The sequence below is a fragment of the Pristis pectinata genome, chromosome 4 (assembly GCF_009764475.1).
Source record: "Pristis pectinata isolate sPriPec2 chromosome 4, sPriPec2.1.pri, whole genome shotgun sequence".
Taxonomy (NCBI): Eukaryota; Metazoa; Chordata; class Chondrichthyes; order Rhinopristiformes; family Pristidae; genus Pristis; species Pristis pectinata.
This window is the reverse complement of record NC_067408.1, coordinates 90,565,011-90,584,081: the sequence shown is the minus strand read 5'-3', so window position 1 is coordinate 90,584,081 and position 19,071 is coordinate 90,565,011. Positions and strand designations below refer to the sequence as shown.

Sequence of the window (19,071 nt, the reverse complement as noted above, 5' to 3'; positions counted from 1 at the left end):
TAGTTCTGGAGTGTAGGTCTTCTGTACTGCTGCTGGAATATTGTATAGTCCCATAGCCAGTGCTATCTGCCATTTCTTGATATAATATTAGTGTGAATCAAATTGGCTGAAGGCTGGCTTCTGTGTTGGTGGGGATCTTAGGAGGCCAAGATGGATCCAATTAGTGCTTCTGGCTGAACATAGCTACAAATGCTTCTGCTTTGCCTTTGGCCCTACCATCATTATGGATGGTGATATTCTTAGAACTGTTTTCTCTTGTTAGATGTTATGGAATTCCCTCTCTCCACCCTCCCTAAGAAATGTCCCAAGGTTGTTTAGGGATTTTATCAAACAAAATTTGCCATTGCACCACAGGGTAGGACAGATGACCAAGAACTTTCAAAGAAGCAGATCTTAAGATCAGAAAGTACCTTGGAGGAGGCAACTTGAAGGTGCAGTTATCAGTGATGAACCAAGTAAAATTAGGAATGCTGAAGAGGCCAGACTTGGAGGAGTGCAAGTTTCATGGTATGTTTCAGGACTAGAGTTTGCAGAGAAAGGGAAAGGGAGCCCTCAAAAGGATTTGTAAGAGGATGAGAAATTTAAACTTGTGGAATTGCCAAATTGGGAGTATGTCAATGATGGGTGAATGCAATTAGTGTAAAAGAACCAGGTAACCTCAAACTGATGGACCATGCAACATCATAGACAAAGGTGCTCTTTAAAATCGCCTCTGTAGCTAGTTTCTTGGCAGCCTTGTGATATTTCTTCTTTTGATTGGTGTCCATTTCACACGTTCTTGAAGTGCATTGAGCTGCTTTTTCATGTTTAGGGCACTACATTAATTCATCAGCATGGTGGGTCCTAACATTATTTCTCCCAAATCAAAAGTTACTTACTCTTTTCCTAAACTTGCAAATAAGCTATTTATCATTTATGTGAAATCTAACTTTGAAACTGTTCTTAAATATTGCAGCACAGACAAGTCAAATTTTAGATTGTTTCCAGCCAACTCTTGAGTTGGAATCACTCCAATAGGTGCCACCTACTTGAATCTTAGAGGGATGATGGAGCTGGCACGATTATATGTTAAAGTAACATGAATGTGTTCCTTTTTATTGTTTGAGGCTGGAATGTTTTGTTGGGAACACCATTAGTTTGTCCAGAACCCAAAGACCATTCTTACTTCAAAGATAATCCTCAAGTAGTGAAGCCCTGAGCAATGCCAGAGAATCTCAGTGATGTTGGTCTACATGCAGAGTCCAGCTGGGAAATTACTGGTGGAACTTGGCCAGTAATTTTAGGGCTTCTGCCTTTGCATGGGAATCCTGAAACTTGCTGGCACATTCATTTCTGACAGTTCAGGGCCATGACATCCAGACCAAGATGTAAACATGGATCAAATGTGTTTTCAGGGTGTTGTTGCTTGAGCACTTGCTCATCACATTTATCATATCTAACTCTTTTCATTTTCTTTTTCTTTCTCCAGTGTCTCTGTGCAAGTCTTCAAGCAATGAAACACTTCATGGATTGGTGGGCTCTGGTATATCTATTCCTTTCACAAAACCTCTGAATACAATTGAAATTTTATGCACATTCAAAGGCAACAAAATGCTTGAATGGGAAAAAGGCAAAGAAGAAACTTATTTTGGAAACTTTAGAGGAAGAACTAAGCTAACAGAAGGGAGCATAATGATCCAGAATTTACAGCTATTCGATTCAGGGGCTTATGAACTTTCTTTCATATCTGAAGATGGTTTCAACCATCTAAAAAATTTCAATCTACTTGTGCTTGGTGAGTAATCTGTTTTGTCTTGGTCTCTCATTGCATTCTAATTAAGCATACTTTAATATTAGATGTTCTCACAGATATTATTCATCCATGCAATGTGGGAAAGCTAATTGCTTTTGAGAGAGTCTTTGTGATGAAGATAATCTTACAGTGCTGTTGGGTACAGAGTTCCAAGACTTTGATCTACTAATGATGAAGGAACAGTGATATATTTCCCAGTTGGGATGATGAGTGACTTGAAGGGAGTTTCTAGTCTTCTCGTGCCCCTGCTGCCTTTATCCTTCTAGGTGTTGGAGATCACAGATTTGGTAGGTGCATCGTAGACGATGGAAGGTGTTGGTAGTCGGGAGGAGAGTCCCTCACAGCAAGTACAGTAGCATGTAGATAAGATGCTGGAATCTGGAGCAAAAAACAAACTGCTGGAGAAACTCGGCAGGTCAAGCAGCATCTGTGGAGGGGAAATGGACAGTCGACATTTTGGGTCAAGACCTTTCATCTGGACTGAGAGTAGAGGGGAACCAGCCAGTATAAAGAGGCAAGGAGAAGGGGTGGAGACCTGGCAAGCGATAGGTGGGTCCAGGTGAGGAGGGGGTGATGGGCATTTGGAGGAGGGAAGAGTGGAGATAGCGACAGAAGCTGGGAGGTGATAGCTGGAGGCAACAAAAGGCTACAGATGATGGAATTTGATAGGAAAGGACGGTGGAGCAAGAAACATGCAGGAAATCTATAAGTTTGTGTGGAATTTAATGTGTACAAGTGTGAGGTCATGCACTTCGTTAAGAAAAATCAAAAGATGAATTATTATCTAAATGGAGACACTGCAAGTGAGTGAAGTTAAGAGAGACCTAGGTGTTCTAGTGCATGATTCACAAAGTTAGTAGGCAACTCCAGCAAGTAATCAAGAAGGTAAACTGTATGTTGGCCTTTATTGCAAAGCAGTTGGAATTTAAGAATAGGGAGGTTTTGTTACAGTTGTACAGGGTGAGTAAATGCACACCTGAACTAGTGTGCAGAATTTTGGTCTCTTTAGCTTCAAAATAAAAAGGAGATAGTAGCATTGAAGGCAGCCCAAAGGAGATTCACCAGGCTAATTCCTGGGATGAAAGGGTTGATCTATCAAGAGAGACTGGACAGTTTGAGTTTGTGTTCCTTGGTGTTTAGAAAAATGAAGAGTGACCTTATCCAAACATAAAAGATCCTAAGAGGGCTTGGCAGAGTAGATGTTGAGATGCCTCCACGAATGGCAGAGTCACAAACAAGGGGACATGGTTACAAAATAAGGGTCCAAATCATTTAAAACTGAGGTGCATAGAAATTCTTCTACGGGTGGTGAATCTCTGAAATTCTCTGCCCCCCTGAGGGTGGCTGAGGCCAGATCATTACTCATATTTAAGGTGGAGATGGATAACTACTTGAAACATTGAGGAATTGAGGTTTATGGTGAATTGGAATTGGTTCATTATTGTCACACGTACTGAGGTACTGTGGAAAAGCTTGTCTTGCATACCGTTCATACAGATCAATTCATTACACAGAGCATCAAGGCAGTACAAAGTAAAGCAATAACAGAATACAGAGTAAAGTGTCTCAGCTACTGAGAAAGTGCAGGTAGACAATAAGGTGCAAGGTCATAATGAGGTAGATTGTGAGGTTGAGTCCATCTTGTTATACTAGGGAATCGTTCAATATTCTTATAACGGGATAGAAGCTGTCCTTGAGTCTGGTGGTACCTGCTTTCAGGCTTTTATATCTTCCGCCCAATGGGAGAGGGGGAGAAGAGAGAATGTCCAGGGTGGGTGGGGTCTTTGATTATGCTGGCTGCTTTACCGAGGCAGCGAGAAGTATAGACAGAGCCCATGGAGGGGAGGCTGGTTTCTGGCACAGGAGGAGTTGAGGCCAGCATGAATCAACCATAATCACATTAAGTGGCAGGGCAGGCTGGAGTGGCCTACTGCTCCTCCTATTTTCTTGTACATTAGAGACTTTTAAACTAAGCCAGCTTTCCTTTTTGACTGGTTGGGAGGGCTTAAAAATGCACTCTGAACTGCACATTTGATTCAGTTATTGAGATGGCTGTATTACCAAAAGGAGAATAGATGAAGTAAGTTTGGCCTCATATGGTATCAGTGGGGATGTGGTTATACGTTTCTGTAGTCAATTTTTTATTCAAGGGATGTGGTCTTCGCAAACTCAGCCAACATTTCATTGCCCATCCCTAATTGCCCTTGAAGGTGGTGCTGAGCTGCCCCCTTGAACCACTGAGGTATGGGTATACTCACAATGCTGTTTGGGAGATTGATCCTGGATTTTGACCCAGCAATGGTGAAGGAGCGGTGATATATTTCCAAGTTAGAACGGTGTACGGCTTGGAGGGCCTCTTCCAGGTGGTGGTGAACCTGTGCTTTTACTGCCCTTGTTCTTTTATCTGGTAGAGGTTGTGGGTTTGGAAGGTGCTGTCTAAGGAGTCTTGGTGAATTGCTGCAGTGCATCCTGTAGATGGTACAAACTGCTGCCATTGTGTGTTGGTGGTGGAGTGAGTGAATGGTTGTGGGTGGGGTGCCTATCAAGTAGGCTACACCTTCCTTTCCTTTATTCCATGGTCCACTGTTCCTTCCTATCAGATTCCATCTTGTTCCGTCCTCTGCCTTTTCCACCTATCACCTCCCAGCTTCTCTCATCACTCCCTCCCATCTATCTTCTTATCTTCTCCCCCACCCACTCACCTGGATTCACCTATCACCCACCAGCTTGTGCTCCTCCCCTCCGCTCACCCTTTATATTCTGGTTTCTGCCCCCTTTCTTTCCAGTCCTGATGAAGGGTCTCGGCTCAAAAGGTCAACTGTTCATTTCCCTCCATAGATGCTACCTGACCCACTGAGTTTTTCCAGCTCTTTTTGTGTGTTGCTCCAGGTTTCCAGTATCTGCAGCCTTTCTTGTGTCTACAATGTCCTGTATGGTGTTGTGCTTCTTCAGTGTTGTTGAAACTGCACTCAACTAGACAAGTGGAGAGTTTTCCATCACATTCTTGATTTGAGCCTTGTAGATGGTAGACAGGTTTTGGGGAGTTAGGAGGAGAGTTACTCAATGCAGGATTCCTAGCCTCTGACCTGTTGTTGTAGCCACATTGTGTATATGGTTACTCCAGTTGAGTTTACGGTAATGGGAACCCCCAGCATATTGACAGTGGGGGATTCAGTGGTAGTAATGCTACTGAATATCGGGGTGATAATTGGATTTTCTCGTTGAAACTTGTTACTGCCCAGCACTTGTGTGCTGTGAATGTTACTTGCCACCTATCTGTCCAGGCCTAGATATTGTCCAGGTCTCGCTGCATTTGGAATGTGGACTGCTTCATTATCTGAGGAGTCGTAAATGGTGTTGAATATTGTGCTATCAGTGAACATCCCTGCTTCTGAACTTACAATTGAAGGAAGGTCATTGATGAAGCAGCTGAAGATGGTTGGGCCTTGAACAGTACCCTGAGGAACTCCTGCAGAGATATCCTGTAGCTGAAATGATTGACCTCCAACCCACCTTCCTTTGTGCTAGGTATGATTCCAACCAGTGGAGGGTTTTCCTCCTGATTCCCATCGACTCCAGTTTAGCCAGAGTTGCTTGATTCCATACTTGATCAAGTGTTGCCTTGATGTCAACGGCAGTTACTCTTACTTCACCTCTGGAGTTCAGCTTCTGTGTCTGTTTTGGACTAAGGCTTTAATGAGGTCAGGGGCTGAGTGACTTTGTAAGAACCCAAACTGAGCTTCTGTGAGCAGGTTGTTGCTAAGCAAGTGCCACTTGATAGCACTATCGATTATCCTTTCCATCGCTTTGATAATCGAGAGTACACTGGGGTGGTAATTAGCTGGATTGGATTTGTCCTGTTTGTGGATATGAAGTACCTGGGCAATTTTCCACATTGTCAGGTAGATGCCAGTGTTTTAGCTATACTCGAACAGTTTGGCCAAGGTCATGCTAAGTTCTAGAGCACAGGTTTTCATTACTTTGCCCAGAATGTTGTCAGGGCCCATAGCCTTTGCTGTATACAATACCTTTAGCTATCTAATGATATTAGGTGGAGTGATTTGAATTGGCTGAAGACTGGCATTTATCATGCTGGGGACCACTGAAGGAGGCAGAGATGGATCATCCACTTCGCACTTCTGGCTGAAGATACTTGCCAATGCTTCAGCCTTCAGTGCAAAAGTGGCACTGGGGTCCTCCTCCGACAACTGGCAGGACTGCAGAGCTTGGATCTGATCCATTGGTTGTGGGATCACTTAGCCGTCTGTTGCATTCTGTTTATATTGTTCGTCGTGCAAGTAGTCCTGTCTTGTAGCTTCACCAGGTTGATTCCTCATTCTGAGGTATGCTTGGTGCTGCTCCAGATGATAGAACAGGGGGGATATGCTGGAGCATGAGGTTGCAGATTGTGGTGGAGTACAATTCTGCTGCTGCTGAAGGCCTGCAACGCCTCATGGATGCCCAGTCGTGAGTTGTTAGATCTGTTTGCAGTCTGCTCCATTTAGCATGGTGGTAGTGCCACACGACACAATGAAGTCTATCTTCACTGTGAAGACAGGATTTCATCTCCAAAAGGACTCTGAAATAGTCTGTCCTACTGTTGTGGACCAATGCATCTGCAACATCCTTCGCGGCAACTTAGCTGCAAAGTTTATAAATCTAGGTCCAATACTAAATGTTCTCTGCAATCGCCCATCACAAGTTCTGTGAATAAACCTTTTCAGAATTATTCAAGAAAGCAATTGTAAGAGTGCATTACTTATTAACAGGATTGTCTGTCATGTCCTCAGCCTCTGTGATACTCTGCTCCTGTCTTGGTGTCACTAGCAAGTATAAGGAGGCTTAGGAAATCATGTACATTCAGAATTCTTAATATTGCTTTTAATGAAATATTAATGAACTTAGAAGCCACATTTCCCAAGCCAGACTCAGCCGATCAAATTGCAGAGATTGGTGGATTAGAGGTGGCTTCCTAGTGTGTTATTATTTTTAACATTATTTATCCTCACCACACCTCCTTATCCAAATTCAGCTCAACATTTAAGAAATGTTTAGAAAAGCTGCAAATGAATCTGGACTAAACAAAGCTGTTAGGGCAAGATTTGATGAAGTTCAAAAGTTGGATGTAAAACAAAAAGCATACATAGGAGTTTTGCTTGTCAAATAAGGTGACTCATTAATTTTGAGAAACATGGCTTATTATTTCATATTATCTGCTACAGCCAATTTGCATAATGAGACTCGAATCACAATTGTTAAGTTGTCTATTGCTCTAAGATCAGACAAGTGTGTATCAGGACCCAGATCATTAAGATAAGTGAATATCACTACCATACTAGGGAATATCTGAGACAGAACCATAAATTTCTAACACTAGATAATCACCTACTTTACACTGAGTTAAATTGGTCAATTAAAATGTAATCCACCATTCGTGATCACTATGGTTCCCAAATTCTTTTAATAACTTAGCATTCATTGTTTCATCTTTTTTTTAAAAAAAATCTACTCTGGTACACTTCCATTTGTCTGCATTTTGCTAAGTTGTCTGTTTCTATGAAGAGTTTTACCCCTTTACTGTTTAAAGGATCTATTTTTTGTGTTATCAACAAAGTTTGATATTTAATATACTAAATCATCCAGTTGAATTTGGGACCTCTGTAAACAATTGTCAAGGGTATCCAACTGACATTTTTTAAAATTTCTTTTGGCATTATATTAAGATCAAGTGTTAATATGGAGAAAACGTTTTTTGGGTGTTGTCCTAAAGATGTGAATGACTCAGGATATGTAATATTTAACTTTAAAATATTTGAGAGTTATTGCTACCATTTTACCAATAGTTTAGAGAATGTTTAATCACAACGTTAAGACTTTAAATTTTCTTTCAATTGCAGAACCGCTTTCAAAGCCAACAATTAACTGCACAACAAATGACACGATTATTCATCTGAACTGCTATTTTGAAGACGACAGTTCTTTTGCTACAATTGAATGGAAGCATCAAAACAGCTCGGTGAAGCAAGCTGATGATTTTAATTTACGTCTTGAAAGAAATCGCTTAACAATATTGAATCCTGAAGAATCTTCTAGTGAATATACCTGCCTTGTGAAACATCCAGGAAACCAGGTTCAGAGTGACCCTTTTAATATAAACGATTGCTTTACAAAAGGTAAGATTATTCTAAGAAAACATTTGTAGAACTTAAAATCCATGAGTTCAGATATATATTTTTGTTACTGTGTTTCTTTTAACATCGAAGCAGTGCGGCATTCACAGAAACTTTAAGTTTGCTACGTGGTTATGTTAGTAACCAACACAAAAATTTTAGTTCACGTTCCCATGGATTATGTTATTGCTGATGAATTTATTTCAGTACTTCTCAACTATGATGTTAAAACAGACAGCGCAGGTATTATTTCAGTCGTATCCTCTGATGCATTGATGTATATTTGCTTCACAGCTGGATAATTTAAAAGTTAAGTGGATCTAGTAACATATTCTGGAGGAAGCTCGAGGCTGTTTACTGGATTCTGTTGATACCGCTATATATTTAGAGTTGTCACCTTTCTTTTAGAGCTCCTTGTAACACTTTGGCAGTTGTGGAGTGAAACATCTTGGGTATCTGGCATGACCAGCTATGATCCAGAATAATGACTGCACACCATAAATTTCCAGTTGTGTAGGAAAAGCCAGTGTTTGCGAATGGTGGGTCATGCCTGCTGAACCTGGCTAAATTTTTTGAAGATATGATTTAAATAGTGTAGAGATGCATGCTTGTGGGCATTACTTGGATTTCCAAAAGCTAATCAATAAAGTGTCTGTTAGGAACATGTTAGTTAAAAGCTCAAATTCCAGATATAACAATGGGGCCGCAACAATTCACTGTGTTGGATGATGAAATAGAAAACCACACCATCAAGTCTGCCAAATGACACCAACTTAGACAGTATTGGAGGTAATTTAGATAGAGCATCGACTTGCAAAGAGCTTTGACTTACATTAAGTGAATGAAGGAAACTGTATAGCAAATGGATTTCAGCATGTACCCACATTGGAATTAAGGGCAGAACAGAATATTTTCTAAGTGATGCGGGGAGGTCCAATGAAATTTGGACTTCCATCCACAAAGTCTTGAATGGTTGCAGTAAAAACAAACAATTCAGTGGCTAATGGAATTCTGGTCTATCCTTAAGAGCAGGTGTTACAGCTACGTAAAGCCTCGTTAGACCCACATTTGGAAACCATAAGTAGTTCTGGTCAGCATGCTCTTAAGATACTGTACTCTTTACAGGAGTGTAGTATAGACTTAGTAGGATGATATTAGACTTCAATGATTAAATTATTACAATATGATATTAGGAAAACTTGAATTGTGTTTTGTGAAGTTCAGAAGTAATTTTATATATATTAAGGAGAACTCGTAGGATAAATAGAGTTCTTCTCTTCTGGGTGGGAATGTAGAGGAAGTCTCAAATTTAGAGCCAGGCTTTTCAACGTTGAAGTTAGGAAACATTTCTACACGTAGCATGATATATGGAGCTCTCTTCTGACTTAAAATAAGTGGAAACCTAATTAAATGGAATGGTTACTCAAATCAGGTCTCTCAATTTTAGGACCATGGATGAAAATAGATGAAGTCAATCTTTTTTCCAGGGTAGGGAAATCAAAAGCTAGAAGGCATAGGTTTAAGGTGAGAGGGGAAAGATTTTAAGGGGACCTTGGGGGCAACCTTTTCCACACAGAGGGTTGTAGGTATCTGGAACGAGCTCCCAGAGGAAGCTCTAGAAGCAGGTTCAATTACAATGTTTAAAAGACACAACTTTTCCTATCCACGTACCCTCTTTAAGAGGCATATGGGCAAAACACATGCAAGTGGGACTAGCTCAGGCAGACAACTTGGTTGGCGTGGAGGAGTTGGGCCAAAGGGCTTGTTTCCTTGCTGTATAACTCATGGGATAATCGATTCTTAGATTCATTATTTTGGTATAGCAAAGTTTAATATCTGATCAGAGTTCCAGTCTGAATGGCCTGATATACATGCTATAGAAGGCCAACTCAGAAATTGATTCTTTTAGTGTCTTAGTTGGGATCAGCTCAGTTCACACAGGTGATAGATTGAACCTAGCACATTCCTGAGCTGTATATGTTCAGTATATCATTACATCTTACCAAATTATTAGAAGTTCTGATAAAGTAATGCTTCTGAACAACATGTTCATCCAATTGTGAAAGATGGTTCAGAATTTTTTTCCTCCTCTTAGGAGAGGGTCGAGGGCGTGTTGCTCTGGCTGTAGCTGTGATATGTGTGTTAATCGTCATCATTGCTGCTATCATCTTTGTATATTGGCAATGGCAAGAAAATGGTAGGTATCCACCTTCTCTGCTCTCCTACCTAAATGAATGTTAATTGTGATAAAACTAATGGTCTTTCATACTATACCAGTATGTATCTTTGCTCCACAGACATAAAATAGAAACTATGATAGCTGAAACAAATCAGAAGTCATACTACTTTGCCCACTGCTTCTTGTCCAAATCGCTTTCCATCCTCGCCCATCCCTCCATTTTGCAAAGCATGTTTATTGTGAAAATTGGTTACCAAAAACAATCTTTGAGCTTTGCAGGGAGATAAATTGGCCAAGAAATTCAGTGGCCGTATTCCAATTTTTCAGAAATAACAATCTACTTTTACTTTGACGTGTATTTTTATAACTTCCTATGATGGAAGAACTCAAGGTGACACTTCAGTGCTAAATGAATGTATTAGTCTGTCTGGTAATTGCTGTTACATTTTTTTTAAAGTTTACTGAAAAATTCTGAAACAGGTACTCTGAGAAGGTAAAGTGCAGAATTGGGGAGTTGAGAAAGGCAACTTTAAATATTTCTGAAATTGATGTGCTCCTTTTCAGATGCTTTGGATTCATTTGAAATCTAGTGTGCATCACTCACCATCTCATAAAGTGATCTCTTTTATATAAGGAAATATAGCATTCAAATTGCAAATAAAACGTCCGACGGAGTAGTGAAACAAAGTACAGGCTAGTCAGCTTCAGTGACAGAACTTGAGGGGAAAATGAGAACCCAAGTAGAGGGATGAATTTGCTCCACTATTTTAATTATGGTCAGGGAATCCTTTCCCTGACAGCCTCATCCAGAGGCCAAACCAATGATCAACTCCCAATGCAAAGGGTCTAATGTCTCTGATGTTTCTGCTGCAGAGTAATTCACAACAGCACCCCGTCCCCCTACCAAATTCAGCCAGCACATGGTTCATTTAGAAAATATTCTTCCATGCATGGTTTAACAGGAATACATTGTAGGCCACTTTGAAAAATTATTTAAAATTCATGGATACAAATGTTACAGCTGCAGGGAACTTCTCACTTGCACCCACCATTGTTGATTACAATCATAATTTTGAGCTTGAACACAGCACCTTTATGGCTTCCCATCTTTTAATTTCTGGTAGCAACTTTTTTCTCCCCATCTCTTCCTGGGTAGCTTTTGTTCATAGATTCATGAAGTTATACAGCACAGAAACAGGCCCTTCAGCCCAACTCATCTATGCCAACCATGATTCCTTTATAAAGCCAAGCCCCATCTGCCTGTGTTTGGCCAATATCTCTCCAACCCTTTCCTATCCATATACCTGTCTAAATGTCTTTTGAATGTTGTAATTGTACCCATCTCTACCACTTCCTCTGGCAGCTTGTTCCACATACAGCCATCTTGTGTGGAAAAACTTGCCCCTCAGGTCCTCTTTAAATCTTTACCCTTCACCTTGCATCTTTGCCTCTAGTTTTAGACTTCCCTCTACCCTGGGATAAAGACTCAGACCATTCAGCCTGTCTCTTACTCTCATGATTTTATATGCCTCTGTGAAGGTCACCCTCCTACACTCCAGGGAAAAAAGCCTCAGCCTATCCAATTTTTCCTTGTACCACAAGCCTTCCAGTCCCATTAACAACCCTGTGAATCTTTTCTGCATCCTTTTCAATTTAATGACATTCTTCCTATTAGCTCAGCAACCAGAACTGCACACATGTGGTATCACCACCGTCTTGTACAGTTGGAACGTGACATCCCAATTCTTGTACTCCATGTCCTGATGCTCTGACAAATGAAGTCAAGTGTGCCAAATGCTACCTTCATCACCCTGTCACCACTTTCAGGGTATTATATACTTGTACCCTCGATCTCTGTTCAACAACACTCCCCAGGGACCTGCCATTTACTCTGTATGTCCTGGCCTAATTTAACTTCCCAAACAGCAGCACTTCACACTTGTCAGAGTTATGTAGCATGAAAACAGACCTTTCTGCCCTGCTCATCCATGCCCACAAAGATGTTAAATTCTGATGTCAGAGTTAAATTCCATCTGCTTTACCTTGGCCAACTTTCCCGATTGCTTAATATCCTGCTGTAACCTGTTACGAACCAGCAACAAAAGAAACACACAGAGTTATGATTTAGTGTTAAAGACTACTTTATTAATAACTACTTATGATAATAAGAAAAATAAAAGTAAAAATGTTAAACCTTGAACATTAACCCCAAAACTAAACTTGTCGTGTGTGTGGCTAAGTCCCAAACTCCAAGTCCAGGAATGGTTCTTAAAGTTCAGTTCTGCAAGCCATAAGGTGAAACATGAGCAAAGGCTTCTTCAACAACCAAGAATGTAGAGAACATAGAGAGAGTAATTACGAAATCCAAATGTTCCACGATGGAACCCAAACGACACCTCAGTGTTTACTCAGTAGTGACTTCCTCACCCCGAAAAGCATCCGAATCGTGGTCGTCCACACAAATACCTGTTTCCCTCTACAGGTCAGCAACACAGTGAACTCCACCGGATTACTCCCAATTGCCATACGTGGATTGTAGTGACAGACACGGTTATTGTTTCTCATCCATCGATAGAGAAAACTAGCAGGCTTTTCTCTCCCCCCCGTCATTATGTCCTTTATCTTCTGTTGACGTAAGCACGCCATATACACACACCACTATGCTCTATCTTAAAGGGACATTCACCAATAGTAACCTAGTCCGTAACAAACCTTGGATAAACTTCTTCACTGTTCATATACCATCAGTTTTGGTGTCATCTGCAAATTTACTAATTGTGCCACCTACATTCTCATTCAGATCATTAATACTTATGATAAACAACAGGGGACCCAGCACCGATCCCTGCACCACACCACTGGTCACAGGCCTTCAATCTGAATCCAGTCTTTGTAGAGAACTAGTTTAAGATGATCACACACACATTAGTATCATGCAGACAACACAACCATCCACTCATTAAACTTTTCATTGTGATACAGTATTCTTCTCTGAGCTAAATGCAGTTATTTTACCAGTAACATGAAGGTTCATGTTGGAGAATCCCATCGAGAAAGGTGAAGAAAATGTTGGATAATTCTAAGAACATGAAAATCGGCAAAAGAAATTGAGGTTTCAGAGGGGTGGTTTAAAAAAAATAAAATAACCCTGCCAAAATCACAATTCTTTCCAATATATTCAAGAATCAATATACCAAAACAAATGAAATGCAGAATCTCTTCATAGGTTCTGATAATGAATTACTATGATATAGACTTCATGATAAAATTTCATCCCAGAAATAGCAACAAATCACTTAACTTAAATCCAAAGCTACTTCATTCGAAAACCTAAGCTTTCTAATTGAGCAATACAACCATAACTTTAAAAAAAGAAACCCATTGGATATTTATACAACTAATGACCCTAATGTCAATGGTATCTCATTTGTTTTTCATTCAAGATTACTTTTCTAAACAGCATATCAATTCATATTAGTATAAATGGTGACATGAAAATTTGTTATAAATAAAAACATGTTCATGCATCTTCTGTTGACCTTGTCCATGCGTATAGCATGATAATGGAAACTGTCCTTGTAAATGATCTACTGTAATGCTATCTGTATCAGATACATGACAACATTACATGCGTTCTTTTTATGATCAGTGTTTATGAACCAAATTTATTAGAAATGTAATTATAATTTGTGAATTTTTTTACTAAATATTTACCCACAATCTGTCTCAGCAGTAACGGTAGGAAAAGGTACAAATATCCTACATTTTCTCTAGGTAGAAATTTCGTCAAGTCTTTCTCATTTTGCACAGTTTTGATGGAAACTTCAATATCTTTATACCTCTTCCAATCCCCTATACTGTCTCAGATGAATCATTATATTTTGGCACTTAATGTAACCAAGACCTCCACAGATGAATAAGTTCCAAAATAAATGTTGCTGATATTTTTCAGGAGAGTACCATGTTTCAAGATCCATTAATAAAATTTTAGTCAAACATACACACCTCCCAAAGATTGCATTTTAGCATTATAGCCAGGTAACTTTCATGCAATCCCAAATGGATTTTGGGGATGAACAGTGCATTTCTGAATCATAGAGGAAAACTTGAATCCCACCAAGGAAACTAGGGAAGTCAAATTCAAGTCATTAAATAAATCTGGAACTACTTAAAAACAAAAAAAAATATGCTGCAATTATGGTAACCAAGGAACTAATTGTTATTTTTAAAAAAAATCCATTTCACAAAAACTCTTCAAGGAAAGAAGTCTCTCCTTTTCTGACTTGGACTCAGTGGCTCAAGCTCCACCAATGTGATTGGGGCTCTTAGCTGTCTCCTTAATGCAAGTCCAATTAGAGAAGGATACACATGAATACATAAATTTTAAATAAATCATTGTTTCTAGCTATACAAATTCAACAGTTGAAAAAAAACAAGAATCTTACATTTCAGATAAGATTAAACAAAATCCCAATCTTGTGTAAATGTGGATTATGTACTCCTAAATATTTGGTCTCTGAATTTCTTTAAATTGTTTTAATATACAAGGATCATTTTATAATATATAATAATGGATAGATCCATGTTTGCTGTTGGTATCTTTTTGCTCTTGAAGCAATTTTTCCCCTCTGCAAAATGTCAGTTTGTCTTTTCAGTTTTGCAGCACTAATGGTTTTCCATAATCAGCCAACAGGAGGTTCGTATTGAGGATTGGTTGTTTGTGTCTGGTTTCCTCTTTGCCAGAAGTGGAGTGCTTCACCATCTGCTAAGCATTCAAAGAAGTGAACTGTTACAATCCAAGATTAGTGTGACTGCGGCATATTACAATAGCTAAGATGATTGGAAACCAAGCTATCACTTCTGGGCTTTAATGATAGGATTTTGTGATGAATAATCTGCTTGCAGGATTTATCAGTCAGTAATCGTTATAGGTATCTTGTTCCATTTGAAATACTTGCAATAGATCTGTTACAAACCAGTTTCCTTTTTTTCAGACAATGTGCAGAATAAAAAGGAAGCACCATGCAAAGCAAATTCAAAGAATGAACCACCACAAGGTAACACACCACAGCTGAATTTCAGTAGAAACGTAAAAAAATGGGAGAGGATGTAGGCCATTCAGCCCTTCAAACCTGTTCTGCCTTTCTGTATGATTGTGGCTGATCATCTATTTCAATGCCACATCCTGCTCTCTCCCCATACCTCAAAGCATTGTGTCTGAGAATCTTTCTCCTTAAATCTATTTTTTTGTGTTTAGATAATTCTACAGGTTCGCTATCTTCTGAGTCAAGAAGCTCCTCACTTCTTCTGCCTTAAATCTCTCCTCCTCCTCCCCCCTCCCTTCCCCGATTCTAGAACTCCACCCCATTCTTCTAAACTCTAAGTACAGACCCACTCAACACAATCCCTCCTCAAGTGATAGTCCCACCATCCCAGGAATCAGTCTGGTGAGCCATTGTTGCACTCCCAGTACGTCAGGTATTTCCTTTCTTGGGCAAGAAGACTAACCTACACACAATACTCTAGATGTGATCTTACCAAGGCCCAATATAATTGTAGGAATACATCCTTGCTCCTATACTCAGAACCACTTGTAATGAAGGCCAAGCCTTCTTAACTGCTTGCTGTACCTGCATGTTCGCTTCAGTGACTGGTGTACAAGGACACAGATTCCCATTGTTTTTTTTTCTTTTTCATTTCCCAATTTATTGTCATTTGAATACTATCCCATCTTTGGTTTTGCTGCAGGGGAGGATAACTTCACATTTATTCACATTGCACTGCATTTGTTAAGTATTTATCCATTCACTCAATTTACCTAAATTGTCTTGAAACCCATTTGCATTATCCTCATAACTCATAGTCCTACCTGGTTTCACATCATTAGTAAACTTAAGAAATAATGCATTCAGTTCCTTCAGTTAAATCGTTGATATACATTCTGAATAGTTGGTGTCCAAACAGTGATTTCTGTATTATCCCATTGGTCACTACCTGCTATCTTGATAAAACTATTTATTCCTACTGTTTGCTGTCTGTCAATGAATTTTCAATCCATGCAGTAAATTATCCCCAGTTCCATATGTTTTAATAATGCAGAGTAACAGATCACCGGAGACTTTAATCCAAATACTGTATATCAGCTCCACTGGCTGCCATCTATTTTATCAGATGGGTTTGTCAAAGATGACTTCCCTTTCATAAATCCATGTTGGCTTTGTTATCTCCCATTGATTTATTTTCAGTTATCAGAAGCTTTTATAATGGACTTCAGCATTTTCCCTGCTAGTGATGTTGGGCTGGCAGGTTTGTTTCCCCATTTTCTTTCCCTCCTTTCTTTTTAAGTAATGGGACTTTATTTCCCACCCTCTGATCTGAGGAACTATCCCTTGGCTAATAGAATTTCAGAAGATGACAACCGATGCATTACTATTTCCAACCAACTCTTTCACCAGATTATCAGGCCTTGGGAATTATTTGGGTTTCAATCCCATTAATTTCTCCAGCACTCTTTTAAACTAAAATTAATTTCCATTAACTTGTTCTTTTCATTTTACTCCTGGTTCCCCAGCATCTCTGGGAAGTTATTTGTGTTGTATGTTTAATTGCTGTGCTATTTCTTTGTTCCCTATTTGTAAATTCTCCATTTCTGACTACCAGGAATTTGTATTGTCTTCACTAATCTTTTTTAATTTTACTTACCTGTAGAATCTTTAAATCCACGTTTATGTTTCTTACAAGTTTATTCTATTTTGGCCTCCTTGATCAATCTCTTGTTTTTTTTAAAGTGGAATTCTAAACTGCTCCCAATCCTCAGGCTCTCCTTTTTTTCTGACAATTGTTTGACTCTTAGCGGATCTAAAAAAAAATCCCTATTTATATTTATTAGCCATAATTGTAATCATAAATATTCTTTTGCATTTTCTTTGTGATATGCATTTTTATAAATTTTATTCATGTAGGAGACAGAGAAGAAACAATACAACTATCAGGTGAGTGTGTTACAATCCTTAGTAGCTGCAGCTATAATTATGAATATTCTACTTCCTGAATTTTTTTTCCCTTGTATGATATGATTTTTCTTTTAATTTTATTCATTTAGAAGCTAGAGAAGAAATAGCCTAATCCATCAGGTGAGTGTGTTACAATCCTTAGTTGGATTCATAGATGTATTCAGCACAAAACGGGCTCTTCAGCCCAATGTCCATGCTGACCAAGTTGTTTACTTGAGCTAGTCCCATTTGCCTGTATTTGGCCCATATCCCTCTAAATCTTTCTTATCCAGGCACCTGTTCAAATGTTTTTTTAAATGTTATAATTGTATCAGTCTCTACCACTTCCTTTGGTAGCTCATTCCATATACCCACCACCCCCTGTTCTCCCTCGGGTCTCCTTTAAATCTTTCCGCTCTCACCTTAAACCCATGCCCTTTAGTTTTAAACTCCAATACCATGGGGAAAAGGCTATGACTAATCTACCCTATCTATGCCCCATCTACCCTATTTATAAACCTCTATAAAGTCACCCCTCAGCCTCCTATGCTCCAGGGGTAAAAAGTCCCAGCCTATTACAGTCTCTCCTTGTAACTGAAGCCCTTCAGTCCCATTAACGTCATTGTGAATCTTCACTATACCCTTTCCCACTTAATCACATCCCTCCTATAGCTAACCAGAACTGCACACAATACTCAAAGTGCAATCTCATCAATGTCTTGTATAGTTGTCACATGACATCTCAACTCTCATACTCAGTACCCTGCCAAATGAAGGCAAGCGTGCCAAACGCCGCCTTCACCACCCTACAGTAACTGCAAATTCCGAATTCCTTTTATGATTGGCTTCCAGAAGAGCTTGCATTTAGTACACTAAGCCAGCAAGGATAGGGATTTATGTGTATGAATTTTTGAAGGATGCAATGGTATGGACTCGACTGAAATCTGGTGTTCAATATTCATCAAAGCACCTTGAAATACAAAATGGGATTCAGCCTGAATTTGTGCTAATTTTCTTGAACATTGCTGCTTTTTCTGTTATATAGCAAGTTTGTCCTCCTCTCAAATACATTTAAATTTGCCTCTTAAAAGTTCCTGTGTCATGTATTTTCATCATACTTTAAGGTTGCCAATGCTAGATCTTGCCCATCAGTTTTGAGGTGGAATAGGTAGGGTGTAGTGATCTGCTTTCCTCGCTAATCCTTGGTCAATTTTTCTTTATTAAGACCGCTGATTAGTGGCCCACTTTCCAAAGGAAACAGTTCTTCCCTGTGTTCTATCAAAGCTCCTCATAATATCATTCCCCGCACCCAGTACCCCACCCCCTCCACCTTTTATTTCCAATACTCGCAGTTGGGCTGGTGGGATTACTGCTAACTTTAACATGAGCAGCTCTTTGGGACCAAATCGATTCAGGGTAAAGGGCTGCTTGTTTTTTTCTTTCTTTTTCATTTCTTCAATGAAGCAAAGCCCCAATGAATTTTAAGACTGAAACAAAAAGACTTTGGGCACACATTCAGAGACACTTGATACACTGAAGATAGTTTTTCAGCCCACCTATCAGGTAATACAGAACTGGCTGAGATAGAAATATCACAAGAGCAAACACTTTTCCTTGAAGTGATAAGACTGCATTAGGGCAGTTGGTTTCAACTGCTTTTCACTTTGCTACACCTCCTGAAATGAGATTTATGTGGCAATGGACTTGGAGACGTAAAGTTCCAATAGGCCGGTAGTGAATTTTATGGTCGGTTATAGTAAAAAATCTGAAGGTTGAAATAATCTTCTAATTGTAGTTTTTTTTAGAAAAAGAGATGATTGCTGAAACTCATCCTTGTATCAAATGCACTGTTGGTTTTTGTCAGCTTGGATCATTATAGATTAGACAAGTTAGAGATCAAGTTGCTTCACAATGATCAGCTTAACTGGTTATTTATCT

The 19,071-nt window shown here is 39.4% G+C and overlaps 1 protein-coding gene across 1 annotated transcript in view; it reads left to right on the top strand.

Annotated features, from left to right (window-relative positions):
- The window catches only part of LOC127569764 (CD48 antigen-like), a 35,196-nt gene extending 17,889 nt beyond the window's left edge, over positions 1–17,307 (top strand). Inside the window, exons 2-7 of the mRNA XM_052014636.1 lie at positions 1,469–1,774; positions 7,690–7,965; positions 10,058–10,159; positions 15,136–15,198; positions 17,104–17,133; positions 17,244–17,307. Coding sequence (XP_051870596.1) covers positions 1,469–1,774; positions 7,690–7,965; positions 10,058–10,159; positions 15,136–15,198; positions 17,104–17,133; positions 17,244–17,266 — 800 coding nt within the window. The 3' untranslated portion in view covers positions 17,267–17,307. The remainder of the gene's footprint in view (positions 1–1,468; positions 1,775–7,689; positions 7,966–10,057; positions 10,160–15,135; positions 15,199–17,103; positions 17,134–17,243) is intronic.
- Positions 17,308–19,071: the final 1,764 nt, after the last annotated feature.